This window comes from Eleutherodactylus coqui, chromosome 7 (assembly GCF_035609145.1).
Source record: "Eleutherodactylus coqui strain aEleCoq1 chromosome 7, aEleCoq1.hap1, whole genome shotgun sequence".
Classification (NCBI taxonomy): Eukaryota; Metazoa; Chordata; class Amphibia; order Anura; family Eleutherodactylidae; genus Eleutherodactylus; species Eleutherodactylus coqui.
This window is the reverse complement of record NC_089843.1, coordinates 147,586,216-147,607,731: the sequence shown is the minus strand read 5'-3', so window position 1 is coordinate 147,607,731 and position 21,516 is coordinate 147,586,216. Positions and strand designations below refer to the sequence as shown.

The following is a 21,516-nucleotide window of genomic DNA, read 5'->3' as shown; positions in this document are numbered from 1 at the left end:
CAGCACTGTCCCTGATCTATGTCAGAATACATCTGTGGCGAGCCGCGGGAGGGGCCGATTTAAATACTCGGGTGTTATCTGATCTCCCCAGCCACTCACTGCAGGGGAGTGGTATAGGGCTGGAACATCACAGGAGGAAGTTGCAATGCCTTCCATGTCTTTCTATTGGCCAGAAAAGCGCGCTAATGTCTCAGAGATGAAAGTGAAAGTAACTCGAACATCGCGTGGTGCTCGTCTCGAGTAACGAGCATCTCGAACACCCTAATACTCGAACGAGTATCAAGCTCGGACGAGTATGCTCGCTCATCTCTACCCAGCAGTAATGAAGGTGACTACAGGAATTGAGATAGAGAGAAGTCAGAGCATAAGAAATTAAAATGCTACAGATTGTTTTAATGCCTTCAATTAATATTGAACTGATGTTATTTCGACAGGAAGCCTTTTAACGTTTTGCTCAAGCTACATTTAAATTTATACCTCTTGCTGTTAAATCTTGGTCTGAATCAACATGGCCGCCATTACATTTCCCACTAGAGTTATAATGATAACTAACTACATAACAATGAGATAGTGGACATCATTGAATAAGCAGGCAGACTTATCATGCAAAATTATAAAAAAGTTGGGTAAAAACCCTTGTGGTTGTAATGGGCACCAAAATCAAGGTTACGCGTTTCGAACTGAAAGTCCTTGCTTACAGTATAAGCCTGTGGGGTAGTACTGATGTGAACTCTTATCATATGTTTTTATTGAAAATGAATAAAATATACAACTTTATAACTCATTATTATGCTGGATTGGATTTTCTTTCAACTTCATTACCCTGCCACAGGTTGGGGAGTGCTCCTGGCACAGAGCAGTCTCTGGGCTGAGTCCATTAGAACATGGCGGTGAGCATATTTAATATTATATGATTTCTGTGAAGCCCCGTGTAGGAAGGTAAATTCAAACATATTGACTACTTCCATACTTCTCAACACATTTCACAAAAGCCATTTGAAACCACAGCACAGTTTCATTCTGCTCTGTGCATAATTGTAATCTTTGTTCTGCACAACATTCATCAATCATATTTCTGGTTAGCACATCACTAGCATAGAGCGCAAGGCAAATTTCATGCATGCCAAGCATCGATGGCCCGTAGAGCTCAAAGTAAGTCATGGATATTATATGCTGAGTCTGCAGCTCTATTTCTTATGCATTAAAAGATGTTTCTTTTGTGAGAAATGCAGAAGGATTTGACGAGTCCGGCATTTCGGATATTTGTGCTTCTCAGTTTTAACCACGTAGTTTAGAGCACAACCTAAAAAGTGCTAACACCTAGACTACAACACGTAAATACTCTAGTACTTTATTAGCATCTGTCTATCCTTGGCTTAATGGATTGTACCTAGAGATGAGCGAGCGTACTCGGAAAAGCACTACTCGCTTGAGTAATTTGCTTTATCCGAGTATTGCTGTGCTCGTCCCTGAAGATTCGGGTGCAGGCACGGAGCGGGGAGCTGCAGGGGAGAGCGGGGAGGAACGGAGGGGAGATCTTTCTCTCCTTCTCTCCCGCCCGCTCTCCCCCGCTCCCTGCTGCGACTCACCTGTCAGCCGCAGCGGCACCCGAATCTTCAGACCCGAGCACAGCGATACTCGGATAAAGCACATTACTCGAGCGAGCAGTGCTTTTCCGAGTACGCTCGCTCATCTCTAATTGTACCCCATCTATTTTTTTATGAAACAGTATTACTTTTTTTTCTATTTAATAAATTAATTAATATTTGTGGAAGCCATACAATTTTCTTATTGAGTTTAACCCCTTGATGCCATCCCTGCCTTTCAAGAGCAATCACAACTTTTCTTTTCATCAATATGGCTGAGAAAGTTTTTTTTTTTGCTGGCCAAGCTATATTTTTTAATGGTGTCATTCAATGTACCATAAAATGTAATGTATTTTTTATTTCCAGCATGAGTAGTCACACATTACTCGGCACTGCTACTAGGGAGGGACTCCCTCTAAAATTTTTGCCCAGGGGCCTCAATCCAGCCGTGATGAAGCCATATTGATGGACAACAGATGTAACACTGCTAATAAATCTCGCATTAATGGTTAGAGATTTTAAAAAACTTGCGGGTCAGCATGACTCAACGCGGTTATGCTAATTGTGCAGCATGACCTCTGTTAAAAAAGGATAACAGAGGCCCCACTGTGCAATTAGCATAGCATGGCTGACAGGCTCCTTGTGGTCTGCAGTGCAGAGGAAGCACACCTGATTTCTAAATCAGCGCCGGTATATCTGCATGTAGAGAAAGGAGTCTACTACACTGGTGTAATGAGTATTTATGAGCAGTATTTTAAGCACATGTATAATATAAAATGTTGCATTCTATTCTGAATCTAAATCCTATTATATGATGTATTATTAAATTTAAAAAAAACAGAATACACCTGTTGCGTCCTCCGGACGGACAACCTCAAAAACACAAACAAAAGGCACAACAGTGCAAAAAGGAAACATAAAACTAAGGGGAATTCTCTCCCTATGGTCCCCTAACCCGGGAGGGGGCCCTGCCTACTCTGCAGACCGACCGCTCTGACAAGTGTGAGCCTGCACGCGTGCCTGGGCCACTGACAAGTCCCTATCAGGGAGCCCTAGCACAAAAGAAAGGCAAAACAGAAAACCAAACAAAGCATAAAAGAACTTAGCTAGGAGCTTCAGCCAAGGTGTGTTCCTCCGTCGCTGTCCAAAGGGAACTGAAGGATTGACCAGCACAGGAGATCATGCTGGCACTGTTTAAGTAGGAGCCAAGCTACTCAGCACCAGGTGCTGACTGACATTACTCCTGCAACTACCACACCCCTCAGCTCCAGGAGACGCAATGGCACACCCAAAACCTGGTCTGGCCTGCAAGCAAGGTGCAGGCCTCAGAACGGCTGCAACAACACCCTTAAGTAAAACATATTTGCAAATTTTGTAACAGTTCTGATTGTTTGATATTTAATGATCATTTAACACTAAACCTCAATCTTCTTAGGCCTCATGCACACGGGCATGCACGAATTTCATGTGGGAAATCCCGCACGGAATCCTTCCGTGCCCGCTGACGGCGACCCTGTGTACCTGTCAGATTCTTCTTCTTTCTGTATGCCGATGTGCCGCTAGCACCTCGGTGCACATGCGCAGTAGAAAGAATGCATAGGCGATCACGCAGATCCACGACACTTCTGCAATGCTCATTGCAGAAGTGCTACGGGAGGGATGGCTTCCATTAACTTCAATGGAAGCCATCCCTGCGTATCCGCTCTAAAAATAGAGCACGCTGCAATTTTACTTTGGCACGGAGGGGCCACAAATAAAATCCGCTGGTGTGCGTGGAGAGAGGAATCTACACACACATCAATGGGCAAATTGAGCAGCAGATCGCCTGTGCCTGCTGACAAGCGTGGAATCCGCTGCTCAATTTGCCCCGTGTGCATGAGGCCTTAGTCAAAGTTTTCTGACCCCTGGAAGAGTTAAACTTTTGAATTTGATGTCTGTACACCCAGGCATTTTAGAGCTCAGATTGATGCAGAATGAAATAACTCCCAGTTATGTTCACAGGCAGTATTATTTTACTTTAGATTTTCAATGAATGTCTAGTCATCCGAGGTTTAACTAAAGTTAATACTATCAAACAGTGCACCAAAAAGAAATGTTTCCTTCGTATTTGTGATAACCTTAAAAAGCTGGATTTTAGCATCCTTTAAAAGAAAAACATCAAGCAGACAGCCTAATTCTGTCCTCAATGTATCCTTGACACAAATTCTATCTCCAATTTACAATTTGTGTTCTGTTACAAGTTAATCTTCCCTTTGTAGTTATGCAGAATGTAGTAGATTTGCTGTGTTCACCAAACACTTCGGTAATATGTAAATTCAAATAAGTAGCTTATCTAGTGCCCTCTCAATTCGTAAGAGTTCTCCCATTTCTGCCTGGTATTCTGTGATAGTCTGGTTATGTAACATTAGGTTAGCTTGATTGTTTTAAACCTGCAGTTCTAGCATTAACTTGAGTTTTTCTATAATCATTTAAACGATGTTGTGCAACTTTACACACTTTACATTTCTATTACATTTTTATATACCGCATTTGTAAATACTTTGCTTTTCTTAACTTGTACTACATTTTAATTACATGACCTTTTCCCCTCTATACTAATATAAATATATCTAAGAGATATCTGGTTCCCTGTTACTACAGAACAGTGCATTGTGGGAGCTGGAATGACAGTTATAGACAACAAGTTGCATTATTGTTGCTTTATCACGGTTCTCCCAACAGCCATGGACTACACAGACACACGTATTGAAAGTATTACTATGAGCATCAATCATACTTATCAATACCATTGACAATAGTGATCATTTTTGGTATTCACAGTCAATGGAATGAACAGTTATAATGGAGAGAAATGATAAACAGTAGTCATAAGTTCTAAGATCGAGCCTTCAGAATGTTTACATTAATGAAATGAAAGTATTTACAAATGTATTTAAAGGGATTTTGTCACAAGATTCCTGCTGCCCAAACCATGAGCGGCATGTCCCCAGGACAGGTATGCACAGTGCCCACACCATGTATATGTGTTAACACACTTTGAAGTTTGATTCTGAGGCAGATCACGACAGCCTCTACCTGCCTGCAGCATGTAGACTAACAGCTCTCTTCCTTTTTTCAGCCTTTTTAAATTACAGATCGGTGAGCGACCCAAAGGGCAGATCCCCACAGAATGAAAATTGATTTCCTATCTTGAGGATAGGTCATCAATATTGAGATGCAGAAAACCCACTTAACTAACAATCTCCTAAAAAAAGGTATTAGAAAAGGTGCTTCCATTGAAAAATATATTTTTCCTTTACAAGCAAAGTTGTGTGCATGAGGTCTTAAGTAGAGATGAGCGAACGTACTCGTTTAGGGCGATTTCGCACTTGAGCACCGCTTTTTTCGAGTAACTGACTACTCGGGCGAAAAGATTCGGGGGCGCCGGGTGCGGGGGGTGGCGTGGTGGAGCGGGGGGTAGCAGTGGGGAACAGGGGGGAGCTCTCTCTCTCTCCCCCCCCACTCCCCTCTGCAACCCCCCGCTCACCCCCAGCGCCCCCCGAATCTTTTCGCCCGAGTAGTCAGTTACTCGAAAAAAGTGGTGCTCGATTGCGAAATCGCCCTAAACGAGTACGTTCGCTCATCTCTAATCTTAAGAGATTAATCTATGATAAATATTGTTTTGAGTTAAATCCAGCCCATAATTCTAAATATTTCTTGTATTTCCAATTATTTAAATAAATGTATCTATCCCAAGATATTCAGGGACTAATGTTAGAATAGCGCCACCTGCTGTTTCTATTAAATAGCCATTCTGTGTCCAGTCCACCACAGTAAAATTTTCCAAAGTGATCAGTTTTCATTTTCTGCAATAACGCTGCCTCACTCTCTTATCGCCTGCTCAGCATCTCTTCTGACATGAGAGAAGATGCAGCAACTTCAGAAGCAGCCGCTCACCACACCAGGGATTCCTTTACTACCCAGTAGAGCAGAGAAGAAAGCAAGGCAGAGCTGGTGGAACAATCATTGAGTTGGACACAAAATAGGTGGCAATATTCTAACATTAGTCCTGGGCTATCTGGGGATAGAAACATTTTTAAAATAAGAAAATGTTTATAATTATAGGCTGGATTTAACTAGAAACTATTTTCTTCATGTCGCAACCCCTTTAACCCTTTGCAATCCAATTTTGGATTCAGGGTTTCCTAGGGGGTATTCTCTTCTGCCATTATACAATGGCGCCATCTGCTGGCTAGGTCCAGTACTGTAGTACTGGGACATGCTGGAAAGGCCCCCGAACAACAGAGCTGCCAGTAATATACAGTAAGAATACCCTGTCGGACGTCTTCCGGCATCGGAGCTGAACAGCCTTCAATCAGAATGTCTTCAGACATTAGACAGTGGATTGGAAAGGGTTACCAGAATTAGGTGCCAGGTGGCATCCACTGCTCAAATGTCATAAGGACATACTCAACTTTCTTCATTTGTAAGCTAATTAGTGCTGAGTCTGTAAGTAGGTGTGTGAAAACGATGTGGCATCCCACAAGCTACTGAAAGAATGCACTGTAGAGTTGCATGTTGTTGTTAAGTTCTAAACACAATTGTGTCAATGCATAAGGAAAAGTAACCTGAATAGCTGCCAAGTTCTTTTGCTCTTGGGATGGTGCCTCATGGACGAAGCGTAACCAATTGGAATGGCGTGGATTTGTAGCATCTAAAATATACAGTACTTCGCCTTTGTTTCCTCGAACCTGAAGAGGAAAAAGAAACATTCCTTCACAAAAGAAAAATAGAAAACCACTGACAAAACAAACTATATATGCAACTACTAAAAGACCTATCAACAATTTTCACGGCCTTTGGATACACCGTGAGAATATGGATGTTATCGGATTTGGCCATTAAGGAAATGAGATCTTATTTTCCATTGCAATAAAACAAGAGAAGACAAACAAAACCGCTCTGTATGAAAAGAGGCTGAAAATAAAACCGTGTATAGACAAATGCTAGGCTCATCTACATGAGTGGGTCTCTACTATTCGTATTTCATCTGTGCGTGACAGCAAAACTAAAAGGATGATAAAGTATGGTGATTGTCCTCTCTCTGGATTTGAATATATCTGTGTTTGTGACTTCCGGTCCTAATGGCTTCTGATACATTTCAAAGACAGAAATTGCAATGTGAGCATCATTAATTAGGTCCAAGTTCTGCCATAATAGTACGCCTCTCATGCAACCGAGCCTTAAAAGTGCAGAAGAAGATCAACACTATTTGGCACTGACTTTGCAGCCAACTGTTTGTCATTCAGGTCTACTTATGAGATTCACAAAAATCCTATTGGACCTTATTGATGACATAGTCTGCAAATGCAATGATACAGTTTAAAGGGCCACTCCGGCAAAAAAAAAAACATTTTCCATGCTTGCCCACATTACCCGATTGCCTGTCACACTCTGAAGGTCTTCTCTGTATACTGCAGCCACTTCCTTGCAATGCAGCCCCCTGTCTGATACTTATCAGGCATGATCTTGAGATTGAAATTCTTTTAGTTTCCCATACACATCTATCCCATGATGCATCAGCACAGCTATACCAGGGGCTATACAATTTATTCCTGCCAGGCGAGGGGGCATTTTAATTATATATACCATCTATATTGACCTAAATAAGCTACAGGCCATAAGTATATAATCAGGGAGATGAGCCATGATCTCCTCATGAGGTTTTCACCAGTTTTAACCGCCCCCCCCCCCCCCCCCCTTCATTAGTTTTGGAGATGTTCCGTTCATTCTGCAGGAAAGGAACATTACAATTACAGATAGCCCTTACAGAACCAGAGCTACAGCCATTTAAAATGGAGTTGAGAATACTGAATTTAAAGCTGTTATCTCAGACAGGTTATGCTGAGTGGAGAAGGAGAGGGAGGGGAGACCAGCTACAGTGATTGTCTCGTATATCTCACTGTGCCAGGAGAGGGGTGACATGACGTTTTGTTCATGTCATCAGCCCACCATCAATCAGAGAGTATAGTTGAGCTCTGATTGTCACATATGTTTTTTTTTCTCCAGAAAGGAGGGAAATGATGTGAACTTGTTTATCTGATCACTCCTCTACACCCTTTAACCCTGTAGATGCTGCAGTCATTGCTAACTGTGGCATCTAAATGTTTTACAGAAAAAAAGTACTAACTTTTTTTCCTCTTACACAAGGTTTTAAATATGGACTAAATAAAAAGAACAAAAAAAAAGACTACAAATATCCGGTATCTCTACATTCATGACAGCCCATACTGTAAAATATATTTCATTATTCATCTAGAATAATAAATTCCTTGAAAAAGAAAAATAGGCCTAACAGGCTCTGTTGACTGAAAAATCTAAATGCTCTGGTCCTGGAATGTGGCCCCACACAAAAACTATTCCTGTGAAAAAAAAGGTTTTATATTGTACAAAAGTGGTAAAACATGTTAAAACCTACATTACCTGTAAAATAAAGGTAACATAATAATTATACCACACTATGAACGCTGTAAAAATAAATCCCAAACAACAATGGTGAAATTGGTTTTTTTTCCATTGCCCCACAGCCAAAAAATGTAATGGTATTCAATACATTACATGTACTTGAAATTAGTTCTTATAAAAACTAATCCTTTAAAATGCAAGGTGTCCCATAGCTACAATGAAGAAAAAAAAGTTATGACTGCTGCAACACAAAAGGGGAAACAATTTATTGGTTCTTAAGGCTAAACTTAGTTATGTCACCAAGGGGTTAAAAATGCACTTAAGGGAACTGTGTTCTGCCTAAAATATATTCCCATGAGACATAAATTCAAAATCTAGAGAAAAAAGTGACATTTTTTGTGAAGTTTTTCCAAAAAGTGAGGGTTTTTCCAATCTTAACATGACTGGTGGGGGGATTAAATAGGACTTGGTACTCCTGACATGTCTGTTTTAGTAAATAATTTCTTACTCCATAACAAAATAATTTTGGAGTAACTTTTCTTACAACTCTGTGTTGTGCCGTTCCTCTGTAAATTCCTCCTAGAGATTTATGAACAAATTCCCCTCTTCAAAAGTATGTGTCCCTAAACAATCAGCAGGGATTAGACAGTACCAAACTGTAGTGACCTACCACCAACTGATACAACCCAGCTGTAAATGTATTAATCTATTTCTAGAAGGAATAATAGCACAATGCTGGGTTCTAAGAAGCAGTACTCCAGAATTGTTATTTCATGGATAACACAATTATTCAGTAAAACATGTGTCAGGAGAGCTGACTGAAACGCTATCTTTTCTCCTTAGGGAGAGCACCTAGACGGTGAGTGAGGAGACTCAAATGGCCATGCACGCTCCTCTGGGTAATATGCAAATAAGGGAGATGGAATAAAACCTCCACAGTGCCACCTATTGAAAGGCAGCATTCAAGCCAAAGTCAGTCTCTTTTTTCAGGCCTTGTAACAATGACTGGGAATTGAAAGCAAAGCCAGACTCCATGTACAGACAGCTGTTTCAGGGTATTTGCCCTTCATCGGTGTAGGTAGAAGTCCGCCTTTGTTAGGAGTACTGACTGATCCTCAGAAATTGGGTCACTTACATTCCTGTCTACAATGATTGAAAGAACACCAACTCCAAAGCTCAAACTGCTGCTAGAATTCTGTAGGTGACAACAGAGGCATAACCAGAGGCTCTTGGGGTCCAAAGCAAATTCTGTAACTGTACCATTTATAATTCTGATGACTGATGCCATAAGAATGTGTTATGTCTTTTAGGCAGATATTTGTTTTAGCAATCCATGATAAAACACATAGTACTTCAGAGAAACTAATTTTACTTAGTTAAAGACTCACATTTGTACTAACAAATCAACAGATCACATAAAGAGCAAGTTGCCATATTCCTGTTTTCAGTGGATCTCATTAACTTAAATGCAACTTATTTTTTTAATGACATACTCAAAAATGATTTTTATTAGTGTTAAGTAAACCAAACCAGTAGAACCCTGTTTCAGGTCTAACTTTGCTAAAAATTCAGTTCGGCATGAATCTGTACCGAGCCGAAACAGGTTTGGTTTGTTGAATACTACCCTTTAACCTTTCCATTCCATTTATTTTTTCTCATCCATTCTCCCCAGCTCCAAATAAATTAGAGCTGGGGATAATGGATGAGAAAAAATAAGTTTTTCCTTTACCCTCCTGATCTGACAGTTCAGGAGGGTGCAGGTGGTCACTACACCGTGGGGGGAATGTGGCAGTAATACTTCCGCATTCTCTCTTCAGCCTCCCGGCTCGGCGTTCATGTGACCGCTGGGGGTCAGGTGACAACGGCGGTTACATGATCGCCAGGCGGAATGTGGAAGTAATACTTCCGCATTCTTCCTTCAGGCTCATGGCTCGGCGTTCATGTGACTGCTGGGGGTCAGGTGACACTCGCGGTCACATGATCGTCGTCTGGAATCTCCGTGCATTACATAGCGCTAATTGAGCGCTATGTAATGTGTAAAGGAGAAGGCAGAAAGGGTTTTTAACCCTTTTTGCCTTCTCCTTGGGGGGTCCTCGATGAGGACCAGTGCAGGAGTGCATCTGCACCCGATCATCAGACACATCGGGTGCAGATGCACTCCTGCACTGCAGTGTCGGGCCTGTCCCGACATCGGAGCTGTGGAGTAAAATGATGATGTCGGGGCAGGCCAGACATTGGATTGGAAAGGGTTAATACTGGTGTATAAGACTGTCTAAAGGCCCTTTTACACACAAAGAATTTTGCCCAAACCGCCAAAAGTTGGTGATAACTTTTTTGCTGACCTTTCGCTGATCGTTGACGTTAAGTCCACATGAAAGTTTTCATTCACAAATTTGTTTTTGCATGGTCTAATTGACATTCGTTCCGTCATTGCAGAAGTAAACACTAGCAAGCGCCAGACTGTGTGAAATTTGTTAGGTTTAAACGCTCTTTTTTTTTTTTCAAAGAAAACAGTCGCTCTTTTTTCGGTGGGTCGACTGACCTTTTAACGAGATACGTTGTGTGTAAAAGGGCCTTAAGAGACAAATAAATCCTGTATAAGAGTCTAAGAGGTAATACAGGGCTTTCATGGCTCGTAGACAGTGTTATACACTAGTTTTAGGGGATTTGGTGAACTTCCAGTTTAGTGTGAACTAATTCAGACTGAATTGAACTTTGCAAGCATTTAGCGTATCGGCTTAACCGAACTTTTCAAAAGTTCACTCTACATGCGGATTTGAGCACCAACCTCGCATTGACAGTGTACTTTCAAATAAAAGTTAATATTCAGGTAATCCATGTGTCATGATAATGTCAGAGGACTGTCAAATAGCCATGTTGCCTGGCAGTATGTCAGTGTCCAAATGTCAGTTAGATTACCTGAATATCAACTTTTGTGCATGGCGATTTGACAATCCTCTCTGGCGTTATCATGACAGTTGGATTACCTGAATATCAACCTTTATTATTTTGTTCTCATGTGATTCGATAATCTTTCCTGTCATTATCACGACAGCTTGATTAACAAAAGACTAATTTCTATCACTTTAACTTGGCTCCTGATGAGAGGTCTATTAAATTGAGCTTAGAAACACATTGAGCTTGAGTGTTGATATAGGAACAGACAGGGCATTCCTAGAAATATCCAGGCTTCTCTAGGGGTGTCAGGTTGGGTCATTTATCTAATGTAACAATAGACCCTGGCACCCACTTGAAGTTCTCCTTTCGGACCAGGGTCTTTGTAGTGCAGCATCTACATTAGACTAGGGTCAGTATGCATGCAATATGTCACAATGGGCTATTAGTACACTCTGGTGCTCAAATCCACAGCTAGGTGTAGGCACATGTTCACATTCTTGACAAGTGATTTTGCGCCGCTGTAAATTATCAATACCAAGTCAGTATGAAATGAGTGTTCCATTATAAATCTATATGTGAACACATTGACACATGACAAGTGACCTTGTTATTACAAGTGTGGCAACCATACGCCTCAGTACACAAGTAATAAAATCAATTACCAATGGCCTACAAATAGGGGGTTATTTATTGTTTGGGTTGCCGGCTTGTAAATTAGGCTGTGGTCTTACACACAGGATTTTTCTATTAGTTTGTGACCGGCAGCCATAGTAATCAGTCTACGGCTGCAAAGCCATATGTTTTGCTCTGTTTTTAATCATTGTATAATAATGGAATTAATTTTAGATTCTATTCTTTGAGTGAGTTGTTGACTATTAGGATTTTACTGCCTCTTTGTAGTTTTTAAAAATCCATACAGATGTTACCCTTGATGGGGTTTGAACTTACAACCATAGCACTGAAGGGCAACAGTCCTAATTACTGGGCCACATTAATAGAACACATACATGTACCTTAGTGAAGCCAATTTTTATTCCCATTTAAATCAATGGGAGTCGGAATTGGCTGTTCCGATTCATGATTATTTGGGGAAAATTGTGTTAGATAATGCTGACCTGAATATTTAATTGCTCAACACTAATGAGCATATTGGTCAGCGCTCATTTATATTATTCACTCAGGCAGATTATCTGCTGCATAGTGGCACAATCATTTATCTATATACCACTATCATTGGTCGGCTATTCCCAGTTACACAGAAAGATCAGCAGCTGACCAGCGAGTGTTTTTATGTTTACATAAAAGATACAGTTTATTCATTTGCCCTTTTACAAGAGCAAGTGAGCATTCAGATGCAGATTCTTGCCAGAAATTCCTGGACAGTCCATAAACATAGGGAACTTTTTTCCAGTGTCTATTAAAAATAATGTATGCCTCTGTGATTTTTTTTTAAGCTGGTGGTTCTTTGGCAGGTTATTATTACCATGCGGCGGTTGCGGCGGGGTGCTGGGTCCCGCAGTCGGGGCGTGCCCCCCCAGGTTGTGGTCCGGCTGCCGGGGGCGCAGGTGCCTGGCCAGAGGTGTGCTGGTGGCTCATGCACCGGTGAGTGCAGCTGCCATGCACTAGCTTCCTTTTTACATTGTCTGTTGGGGTTGGCTTCTCCCCCTCTCCGCCCCTGGGCGGAGGCTTTTGTTTATAAGTCTGGCAGTGACTTACAATCACTGCCAGTTATTGGTTTCCCTTAGTGAGCTAGCTAGCCTGCCTCTGTGGGTCTCCTGCTCTTGTTAGCTTGTTTGCTATTTCTGTCAGGTTATTCCATCTGCCTCAGGTCTGCTTTGTATTTTCGTGTTGGTTTATTACATCTGCCTTTTCTGTCAGTATTCTGCCCTTTTCATCAGGTATGCCAGTGTCCCTTCTCAGTCCCTAGCGAGAGTAGGGACCGTCGCCCAGTTGCCCGCCTGGGGTTAGCCAGGAGTGGAGGCAAGTAGGCAGGGACAGGGGTTGTGGGTAAGATCAGGGCATACCCGGGCTGGCATATCAAGGGCAGTATACTGTAACAGTTATAATGACTGCAATTATAAGCCTTTTGCTGCTCACATTAAATACTGGCAACTAGTTCATATCAGACTTTTGCCCTATAGAAATGTATAACTTACAATCTTTATCACTCATTATGGTTTTAAAAAATGTTGTGCAGAAAAAAGAAACATTTAGGTTGGCAACCCTGGTTCTTGATAGATAATGGGGCTGTGCAAAAAGCCCTTCACTCACCGTACACAAGCTATGAATAAAAAATAGCTACTCTTTACTGAACAATTGATCACATACATAACAACTTGTTATTAACAAGTAAAAAATGTGTCAGAGTATCAAAACTTCACAAATAAAATCTCAGGGCACCAATGGCCCGCGTACGTCCAAAATTTTAATTGTTCTCAGCAAGAGAAATCACGTAATCTTGTAGATATGATACCTTTTAATGGCTAACAAAAATACATGATGTAATAATAGCGAGCTTGCGAACCAACGCAGGGTTCTTCTTCAGGCTTATGGATTGGATCTACTGACTGCGGACAGGATACGGATCCCCAACACACAGCAGGACTATAAGATCCCAGGGACATTCACATGTTCCTCGTCCAATGTTGTGTACCTGATCATGTGCAGTAAATGTCCTGTTGGGGGTCTTTATGTTGGAGAAACAGGACAGAAACTGAAAGCGAGGATGAGGTCTCATCGCCACACGATTAAACACAGAAAAAGAGAATTGCCTGTGGCCGAGGACTTTTCTAACCATGGACATGACATAGGAGATATGAGAGTTTTGATATTGAAGGGTGGTTTCAAGTCACAAAACCACAGAAGAATTTGGGAATATAAATTGATAACAACCTTTGACACGCTGAATACTGGGTTAAATTATTCCCCAGGATTTATGCGTGAATGGGAAGTGTGAGACATTTATTGCACAGATAAGACCCCGATCAACAGTAATTCAGGGACCATAAACTTTCACTCCCTTATCAGTGTTTAGCTAAAAATGTTTGTGTACCTCTTATAGCATTTCTAGCCTGCCGACCTCCCCCCCCCCCAACAGTAATTTAGGGACCATAAAACTTTCACTCCGCTATCAGTGCCTAGACAAAAATGTTTGTTTGCTGTTGCAGAATTCTTTTTAAGTGCGAACCAATCACATCCATATCTGTGCCTTGTCATAAGTATGTATGTTATAAGTGTGTATAAATATCCATGCCTCTTCAGATCCAATCCATAAGCCTGAAGAAGAACCCTGCGTTGGTTCGCAAGCTCGCTATTATTACATCATGTATTTTTGTTAGCCATTAAAAGGTATCATATCTACAAGACTACGTCGTTTCTCTTGCTGAGAACAATCACATTTTGCTCTACTGGCTAACACGGTACCCGATCTTTGTTTTCATTATCCAAAATTTTAGAAACAGTTTACTGTACAATCAATAGTGTAACTCATACTCATTGGTTAATATGTTGGGGGGTAGGCTGAACTGGATGGACATATGTGTTTTTTCGGCCTTACATACTATGTTACTATGATGCTATGTTAAAGGGTGACTTCGGAGAAAACACATTTTTCCATGCCTGGCCCCTCTCCTGATTGCCTGTTATACTCTGGAGGTCTCCTCGGTGTATTCCAGTCACTTCCATGCTGTGAAGCCCCCTTTCAGTCACCCTCTTGATGGTGAGATTTTTGACTTTCACTTTCAATCAATCCCATAATGTATCAGTTTTGTATTAGTTAAGGCTATACAATTTTCGCCTGTAAAGGATGGGGGGTGAGGATATAGTTTGATTTTTAATTCCTTCTATAGTCACCTAAATAAACTGCAGACCATATACAGTCAGGAGGATGAGCTGTGATCTACTCTACTATAACTGTGACAAGAGGTGTGTGATCATTATCAGTACCTGTGATAGATTCTGTATCCACCTCTAGACAGTTTATGTGGTAGGGTTCTTGTAATACCATCACACAGACTAAGAAATTGAATAGGAAATGAATAGAGATGAGCGAACACCAAAATGTTCGGGTGTTCGTTATTCGGAACGAACTTCCCGTGATGCTCGAGGGTTCGTTTCGAACAACGAACCCCATTGAAGTCAATGGGCGACCAGAACATTTTTGTATTTCGCCGATGCTCGCTAAGGTTTTCATGTGTGAAAATCTGGGCAATTCAAGAAAGTGATGGGAATGACACAGAAACGGATAGGGCAGGCGAGGGGCTACGTGTTGGGCTGCATCTCAAGTTCACAGGTCCCACTATTAAGCCACAATACCGGCAAGAGTGGGCCCCCCCCCCTCCCAACAACTTTTACTTCTGAAAAGCCCTCATTAGCATGGCATACCTTTGCTAAGCACCACACTACCTCCAACAAAGCACAATCACTGCCTGCATGACACTCCACTGACACTTCTCCTGGGTTACATGCTGCCCAACCGCCCCCCCTCCCCCCCCACAGCGCACACCAAAGTGTCCCTGGGCAGCCTTCAGCTGCCCTCATGCCACACCACGCTCATGTCTATTTAGAATTGCGTCTGCCATGACGAGGGACCGCAGGCACACACTGCAGAGGTTGGCACGGCTAGGCAGCGACCCTCTTTAAAAGTGGCGGAGCGATAGCCCACAATGCTGTACAGAAGCAATGAGAAATAGAATCCTGTGCCACCGCCATCAGGAGCTGCACACGTGGGCATAGCAATGGGGAACCTATGTGCCACACACTATTCATTCTGTCAAGGTGTCTGCATGCCCCAGTCAGACCGGGCTTTTTAATTCATAGACACAGGCAGGTACAACTCCCTATTGTGAAGTCCCTGTCGACCCACAGCATGGGTGGCTCCCTGGAACCCACCGGCGGTACACAGAAATATCCCATTGCATTGCCCAACACAGCTGAGGTAGTAATGTCGTGCTTAATGCAGGTGGGCTTCGGCCCACACTGCATGCCCCAGTCTGACTGGGGTTCTTTATAAGTGTACAGATGTAGTAAAAAGTCCGTGTGCACCTACAGCATGGGTGGGTGCCAGGAAGCCACCGGCGGTACATAGAAATATCCCATTGCATTGCCCAACACAGCTGAGGTAGTAATGTTGTGCTTAACCCTTTCCAATCCAATTTGTATATGGTTTTCCTAGGGGGCTTACTCTTTTTCTGCTGTTATACAACGGCGCTATATGCTGGCTAAAGCCAGTACTGCATGAGCTGACACGTAGGATAGGCTCCGACAGCAGAGAGGCTGGCAATATACAGTAAGAGAACCCCGACGGACGTCTACCAACAACGGAGCTGTACAGCCTTAAACCCTAATGTCTTCACAGGTCACACAGTGGACTGGAAAGGGTTAATACAGGTGGGTTTCGGCCCACACTGCATGCCCCAGTCAGACTGGGTTTCTTTATAAGTGGAAACAGATGCATTTATAATTCCCTGTGGACCCACTGCCTGGGTGGGTGCCAGGAAGCCACCGGCGGTACATAGAAATATCCCATTGCATTGCCCAACACAGCTGAGGTAGTAATGTCGTGCGTAATACAGGTGGGCTTCGGCCCACACTGCATGCCCCAGTCAGACGGGTTCTTTAGAAGTGTACAGATGTATTAAAAACTCAGTGTGCACCTACAGCATGGGTGGCTCCCTGGAAGCCACCGGCGGTACATAGAAATATCCCATTGCATTGCCCAACACAGCTGAGGTAGTAATGTCGTGCTTAATGCAGGTGGGCTTCGGCCCACACTGCATGCCCCAGTCTGACTGGGGTTCTTTACAAGTGGACACATGTAGGTTAAACTCCCTGTGGACCCACTGCCTGGGTGGGTGCCAGGAAGCCACCGGCGGTACATAGAAATATCCCATTGCATTGCCCAACACAGCTGAGGTAGTAATGTCGTGCGTAATACAGGTGGGCTTCGGCCCACACTGCATGCCCCAGTCAGACGGGTTCTTTACAAGTGTACAGATGTATTAAAAACTCAGTGTGCACCTACAGCATGGGTGGCTCCCTGGAACCCACCGGCGGTACATAAAAATATCCCATTGCATTACCCAACACAGCTGAGGTAGTAATGTCGTGCTTAATGCAGGTGGGCTTCGGCCCACACTGCATGCCGCAGTCTGACTGGGGTTCTTTACAAGTGGACACATGTAGGTTAAACTCCCTGTGGACCCACTGCCTGGGTGGGTGCCAGGAAGCCACCGGCGGTACATAGAAATATCCCATTGCATTGCCCAACACAGCTGAGGTAGTAATGTCGTGCGTAATACAGGTGGGCTTCGGCCCACACTGCATGGCCCAGTCAGACGGGTTCTTTAGAAGTGTACAGATGTATTAAAAACTCAGTGTGCACCTACAGCATGGGTGGCTCCCTGGAACCCACCGGCGGTACATAAAAATATCCCATTGCATTGCCCAACACAGCTGAGGTAACGTCAGCTGTAATGCAGGTGGGCTAAAAATTAATTTGATTACACTGTAGGCGAGGGCCCACAAAAATTGCTGTATCAACAGTACTAATGTACATCCCAAAAATTGGCCATGGCCAGCCAAAAGGGCAGGTGAAACCCATTAATCGCTTTGGTTAATGTGGCTTAAGTGGTAACTAGGCCTGGAGGCAGCCCAGTGTAACGAAAAATTGGTTCAAGTTAAAGTTCCAATGCTTTTAAGCGCATTGAAACTTATAAAAATTGTTCTGAAAAATTATTTGAGTGAGCCTTGTGGCCCTAAGAAAAATTGCCCGTTCAGCGTGATTACGTGAGGTTTCAGGAGGAGGAGCAGGAGGAGGAGGAGGAGGAATATTAGACACAGATTGATGAAGCAGAAATGTCCCCGTTTTGGATGGTGAGAGAGAACGTAGCTTCCATCCGCGGGTGCAGCCTACGTATTGCTTACGTATCGCTGCTGTCCGCTGGTGGAGAACAGAAGTCTGGGGAAATCCAGCCTTTGTTCATCTTGATGAGTGTTAGCCTGTCGGCACTGTTGGTTGACAAGCGGCTACGCTTATCTGTGATGATTCCCCCAGCCGCACTAAACACCCTCTCCGACAAGACGCTAGCCGCAGGACAAGCAAGCACCTCCAGGGCATACAGCGCTAGTTCAGGCCACATGTCCAGCTTCGACACCCAGTAGTTGTAGGGGGCAGAGGCGTCACCAAGGATGGTCGTGCGATCCGCTACGTACTCCCTCACCATCCTTTTACAGTGCTCCCGCCGACTCAGCCGTGACTGGGGAGCGGTGACACAGTCTTGGTGGGGAGACATAAAGCTGGCCAGGCCCTTAAAGACTGTTGCACTACCTGGGATGTACATGCTGCTCGATCTACGCACATCCCCTGCTACCTTGCCCTCGGTACTGCGCCTTCTGCCACTAGCGCTGTCGGCTGGGAATTTTACCATCAGCTTGTCCGCAAGGGTCCTGTGGTATAGCAACACTCTCGAACCCCTTTCCTCTTCGGGAATCAGAGTGGGCAGGTTCTCCTTATACCAGAATGCGTGTAACGCGAGGGTCACGAGAAAGGCATCCTAACATGAAGTCAGCCATGTGTGCCAGGGTACCTGTACGCAACACATGGCTGTCTTCACTAGGAAGATCACTATCAGGATCCTCCTCCTCCTCCTCCTCCTCAGGCCATACACGCTGAAAGGATGACAGGCAATCAGCCGGTGTACCGTCAGCAGCGGCCCAAGCTGTCTCTTCCCCCTCCTCCTCATCCTCCTCATGCTCCTCCTCCTCCTCCTGTATGCGCTGAGAAATAGACAGGAGGGTGCCCTGACTATCCAGCGGCATACTGTCTTCCCCCGCCCCCGTTTCCGAGCGCAAAGCAGCTGCCTTTATGGTTTGCAGGGAATTTCTCAAGATGCATAGCAGAGGAATGGTGACGCTAATGATTGTAGCATCGCCGCTCACCACCTGGGTAGACTCCTCAAAATTACCAAGGACATGGCAGATGTCTGCCAACCAGGCCCACTCTTCTGAAAGGAATTGAGGAGGCTGACTCCCACTGCGCCGCCCATGTTGGAGTTGGTATTCGACTATAGCTCTACGTTGTTCATAGAGCCTGGCCAACATGTGGAGCGTAGAGTTCCACCGTGTGGGCACGTCGCACAGCAGTCGGTGCACTGGCAGCTTAAAGTGATGTTGCAGGGTGCGCAGGGTGGCAGCGTCCGTGTGGGACTTGCGGAAATGTGCGCAGAGCCGGCGCGCCTTTACGAGCAGGTCTGACAAGCGTGGGTAGCTTTTCAGAAAGCGCTGAACCACCAAATTAAAGACATGGGCCAGGCATGGCACGTGCGTGAGGCTGCCGAGCTGCAGAGCCGCCACCAGGTTACGCCCGTTGTCACACACGACCATGCCCGGTTGGAGGCTCAGCGGCGCAAGCCAGCGGTCGGTCTGCTGTGTCAGACCCTGCAGCAGTTCGTGGGCCGTGTGCCTCTTATCTCCTAAGCTGAGTAGTTTCAGCACGGCCTGCTGACGCTTGCCCACCGCTGTGCTGCCACACCGCGCGACACCGACTGCTGGCGACATGCTGCTGCTAACACATCTTGATTGCGAGACAGAGGAGGAGGAGGAGGGTGCTTTAGTGGAGGAAGCATACACCTCCGCAGATACCAGCACCGAGCTGGGGCCCTCAATTCTGGGGGTGGGTAGGACGTGAGCGGTCCCAGGCTCTGACTCTGTCCCAGCCTCCACTAAATTCACCCAATGTGCCATCAGGGAGATGTAGTGGCCCTGCCCGCCTGTGCTTGTCCACGTGTCCGTAGTTAAGTGGACCGTGGCAGTAACCGCGTTGGTGAGGGCGCGCACAATGTTGCGGGAGACGTGGTCGTGCAGGGCTGGGACGGCACATCGGGAAAAGTAGTGGCGACTGGGAACTGAGTAGCGCGGGGCCGCCGCCTCCATGATACTTTTGAAGGACTCAGTTTCCACAACCCTATACGGCAGCATCTCAAGGCTGATGAATTTTGCTATGCGGACGGTTAACGTTTGAGCGTGCGGGTGCGTGGCGGCGTACTTGCGCTTGCGCTCGAACACTTGCGCAAGCGACGGCTGAACGGTGCGCTGAACTACACTGCTGGATGGGGCCGAGGACAGCGGAGATGAGGGTGTGGGTGCAGGCCATGAGGCGGTAGTGCCTGTGTCCTGAGAGGGGGGTTGCATCTCAGTGGCAGGTTGGGGCACAGGGGGAGAGGCAGGGGTGCAAACCGGAGGCGGTGAACGGCCTTCGTCCCACCTTGCGGGGTGCTTGGCCATCATATGTCTGTGCATGGTGGTGGTGGTGAGGCTGTTGGTGTTGGCTCCCCGGCTGAGCTTTGCGCGACAAAGGTTGCACACCACTGTTCGTCGGTCGTCAGGCGTCTCTGTGAAAAACTGCCAGACCTTAGAGCACCTCGGCCTCCGCAGGGTGGCATGGCGCGAGGGGGCGCTTTGGGAAACACTTGGTGGATTATTCGGTCTGGCCCTGCCTCTACCCCTGGCCACTGCACTGCCTCTTGCAACCTGCCCTGCTGATGCCCTTGACTCCCCCTCTGAAGACCTGTCCTCCTGAGTAAGCGTTGCACACCAGGTGGGGTCAGTCACCTCATCGTCCTGCTGCTCTTCCTCCGAATCCTCTGTGCGCTGCTCCCTGGGACTTACTGCCCTTACTACTACCTCACTGCAAGACAACTGTGTCTGATCGTCATCGTCCTCCTCACCCACAGAAAGTTGTTGAGACAGTTGGCGGAAGTCCCCAGCCTCTTCCCCCGGACCCCGGGAACTTTCGAATGGTTGGGCATCAGTGACGATAAACTCCTCTGGTGGGAGAGGAACCGCTGCTGCCCAATCTAAGCAGGGGCCCGAGAACAGTTCCTGGGAGTGTTCCCGCTCCTGAGCAGGTGTTATTGTAGTGGAGTGAGGAGGCTGGGAGGAAGGAGGAGCAGCAGACAGAGGATTCGGATTGGCAGCAGTGGACGGCGCAGAACTGCGGGTAGACGATAGGTTGCTCGAAGCACTTTCTGCCATCCAGGACAGGACCTGCTCACACTGCTCATTTTCTAATAACCGTCTCCCGCGTGGACCCATTAATTGGGCGATGAATGTGGGGACGCCAGAAACGTGCCTCTCTCCTAATCGCGCAGCAGTCGGCTGCGACACACCGGGATCAGGAGCTCGGGCTGTGCCCACACCCTGACTTGGCCCTCCGCGTCCTCGGCCGCGTCCACGTCCTCTAGGCCTACCCCTACCCCTCAGCATGCTGTATTACCAGTGATTTGATTTCACAGGCAGGAAATAAATTGGCGCAAGACTGCAGGCCAAATATAATTTTTGCCCTTTTTGGAAAACGAAAGGCCCCACTGCCTCTAGTGAATGAATTATCTAAGTTTAATAACTGTGCTGTGTCCCTGCTTATGTGTCACAGAACGTGAGGGTAGCAGAGTTATTATAACTCTTGGAGAGCAGGTATTTTTTTCCCAATTAAGGAAAGCAAATGGCGAAGCCAGCAGTAAAGCGTAGCTGGGTGCGTCTGATTTAGCAATGTTGTTCAAGCAGCTCACACGTGTCCACCGCCCTTAGGACG

General features: G+C 45.2%; 1 protein-coding gene across 2 annotated transcripts in view; it reads right to left on the bottom strand.

Moving 5' to 3' along the window:
• Window positions 1-21,516, bottom strand: part of PRDM5 (PR/SET domain 5) — a 182,121-nt gene that overhangs the window by 145,042 nt on the left and 15,563 nt on the right. For both annotated transcript variants that reach the window (XM_066573807.1, XM_066573808.1), the window contains one exon: window positions 6,194-6,316. In XM_066573807.1, the coding sequence (XP_066429904.1) occupies window positions 6,194-6,316 (123 nt within the window). The remainder of the gene's footprint in view (window positions 1-6,193; window positions 6,317-21,516) is intronic.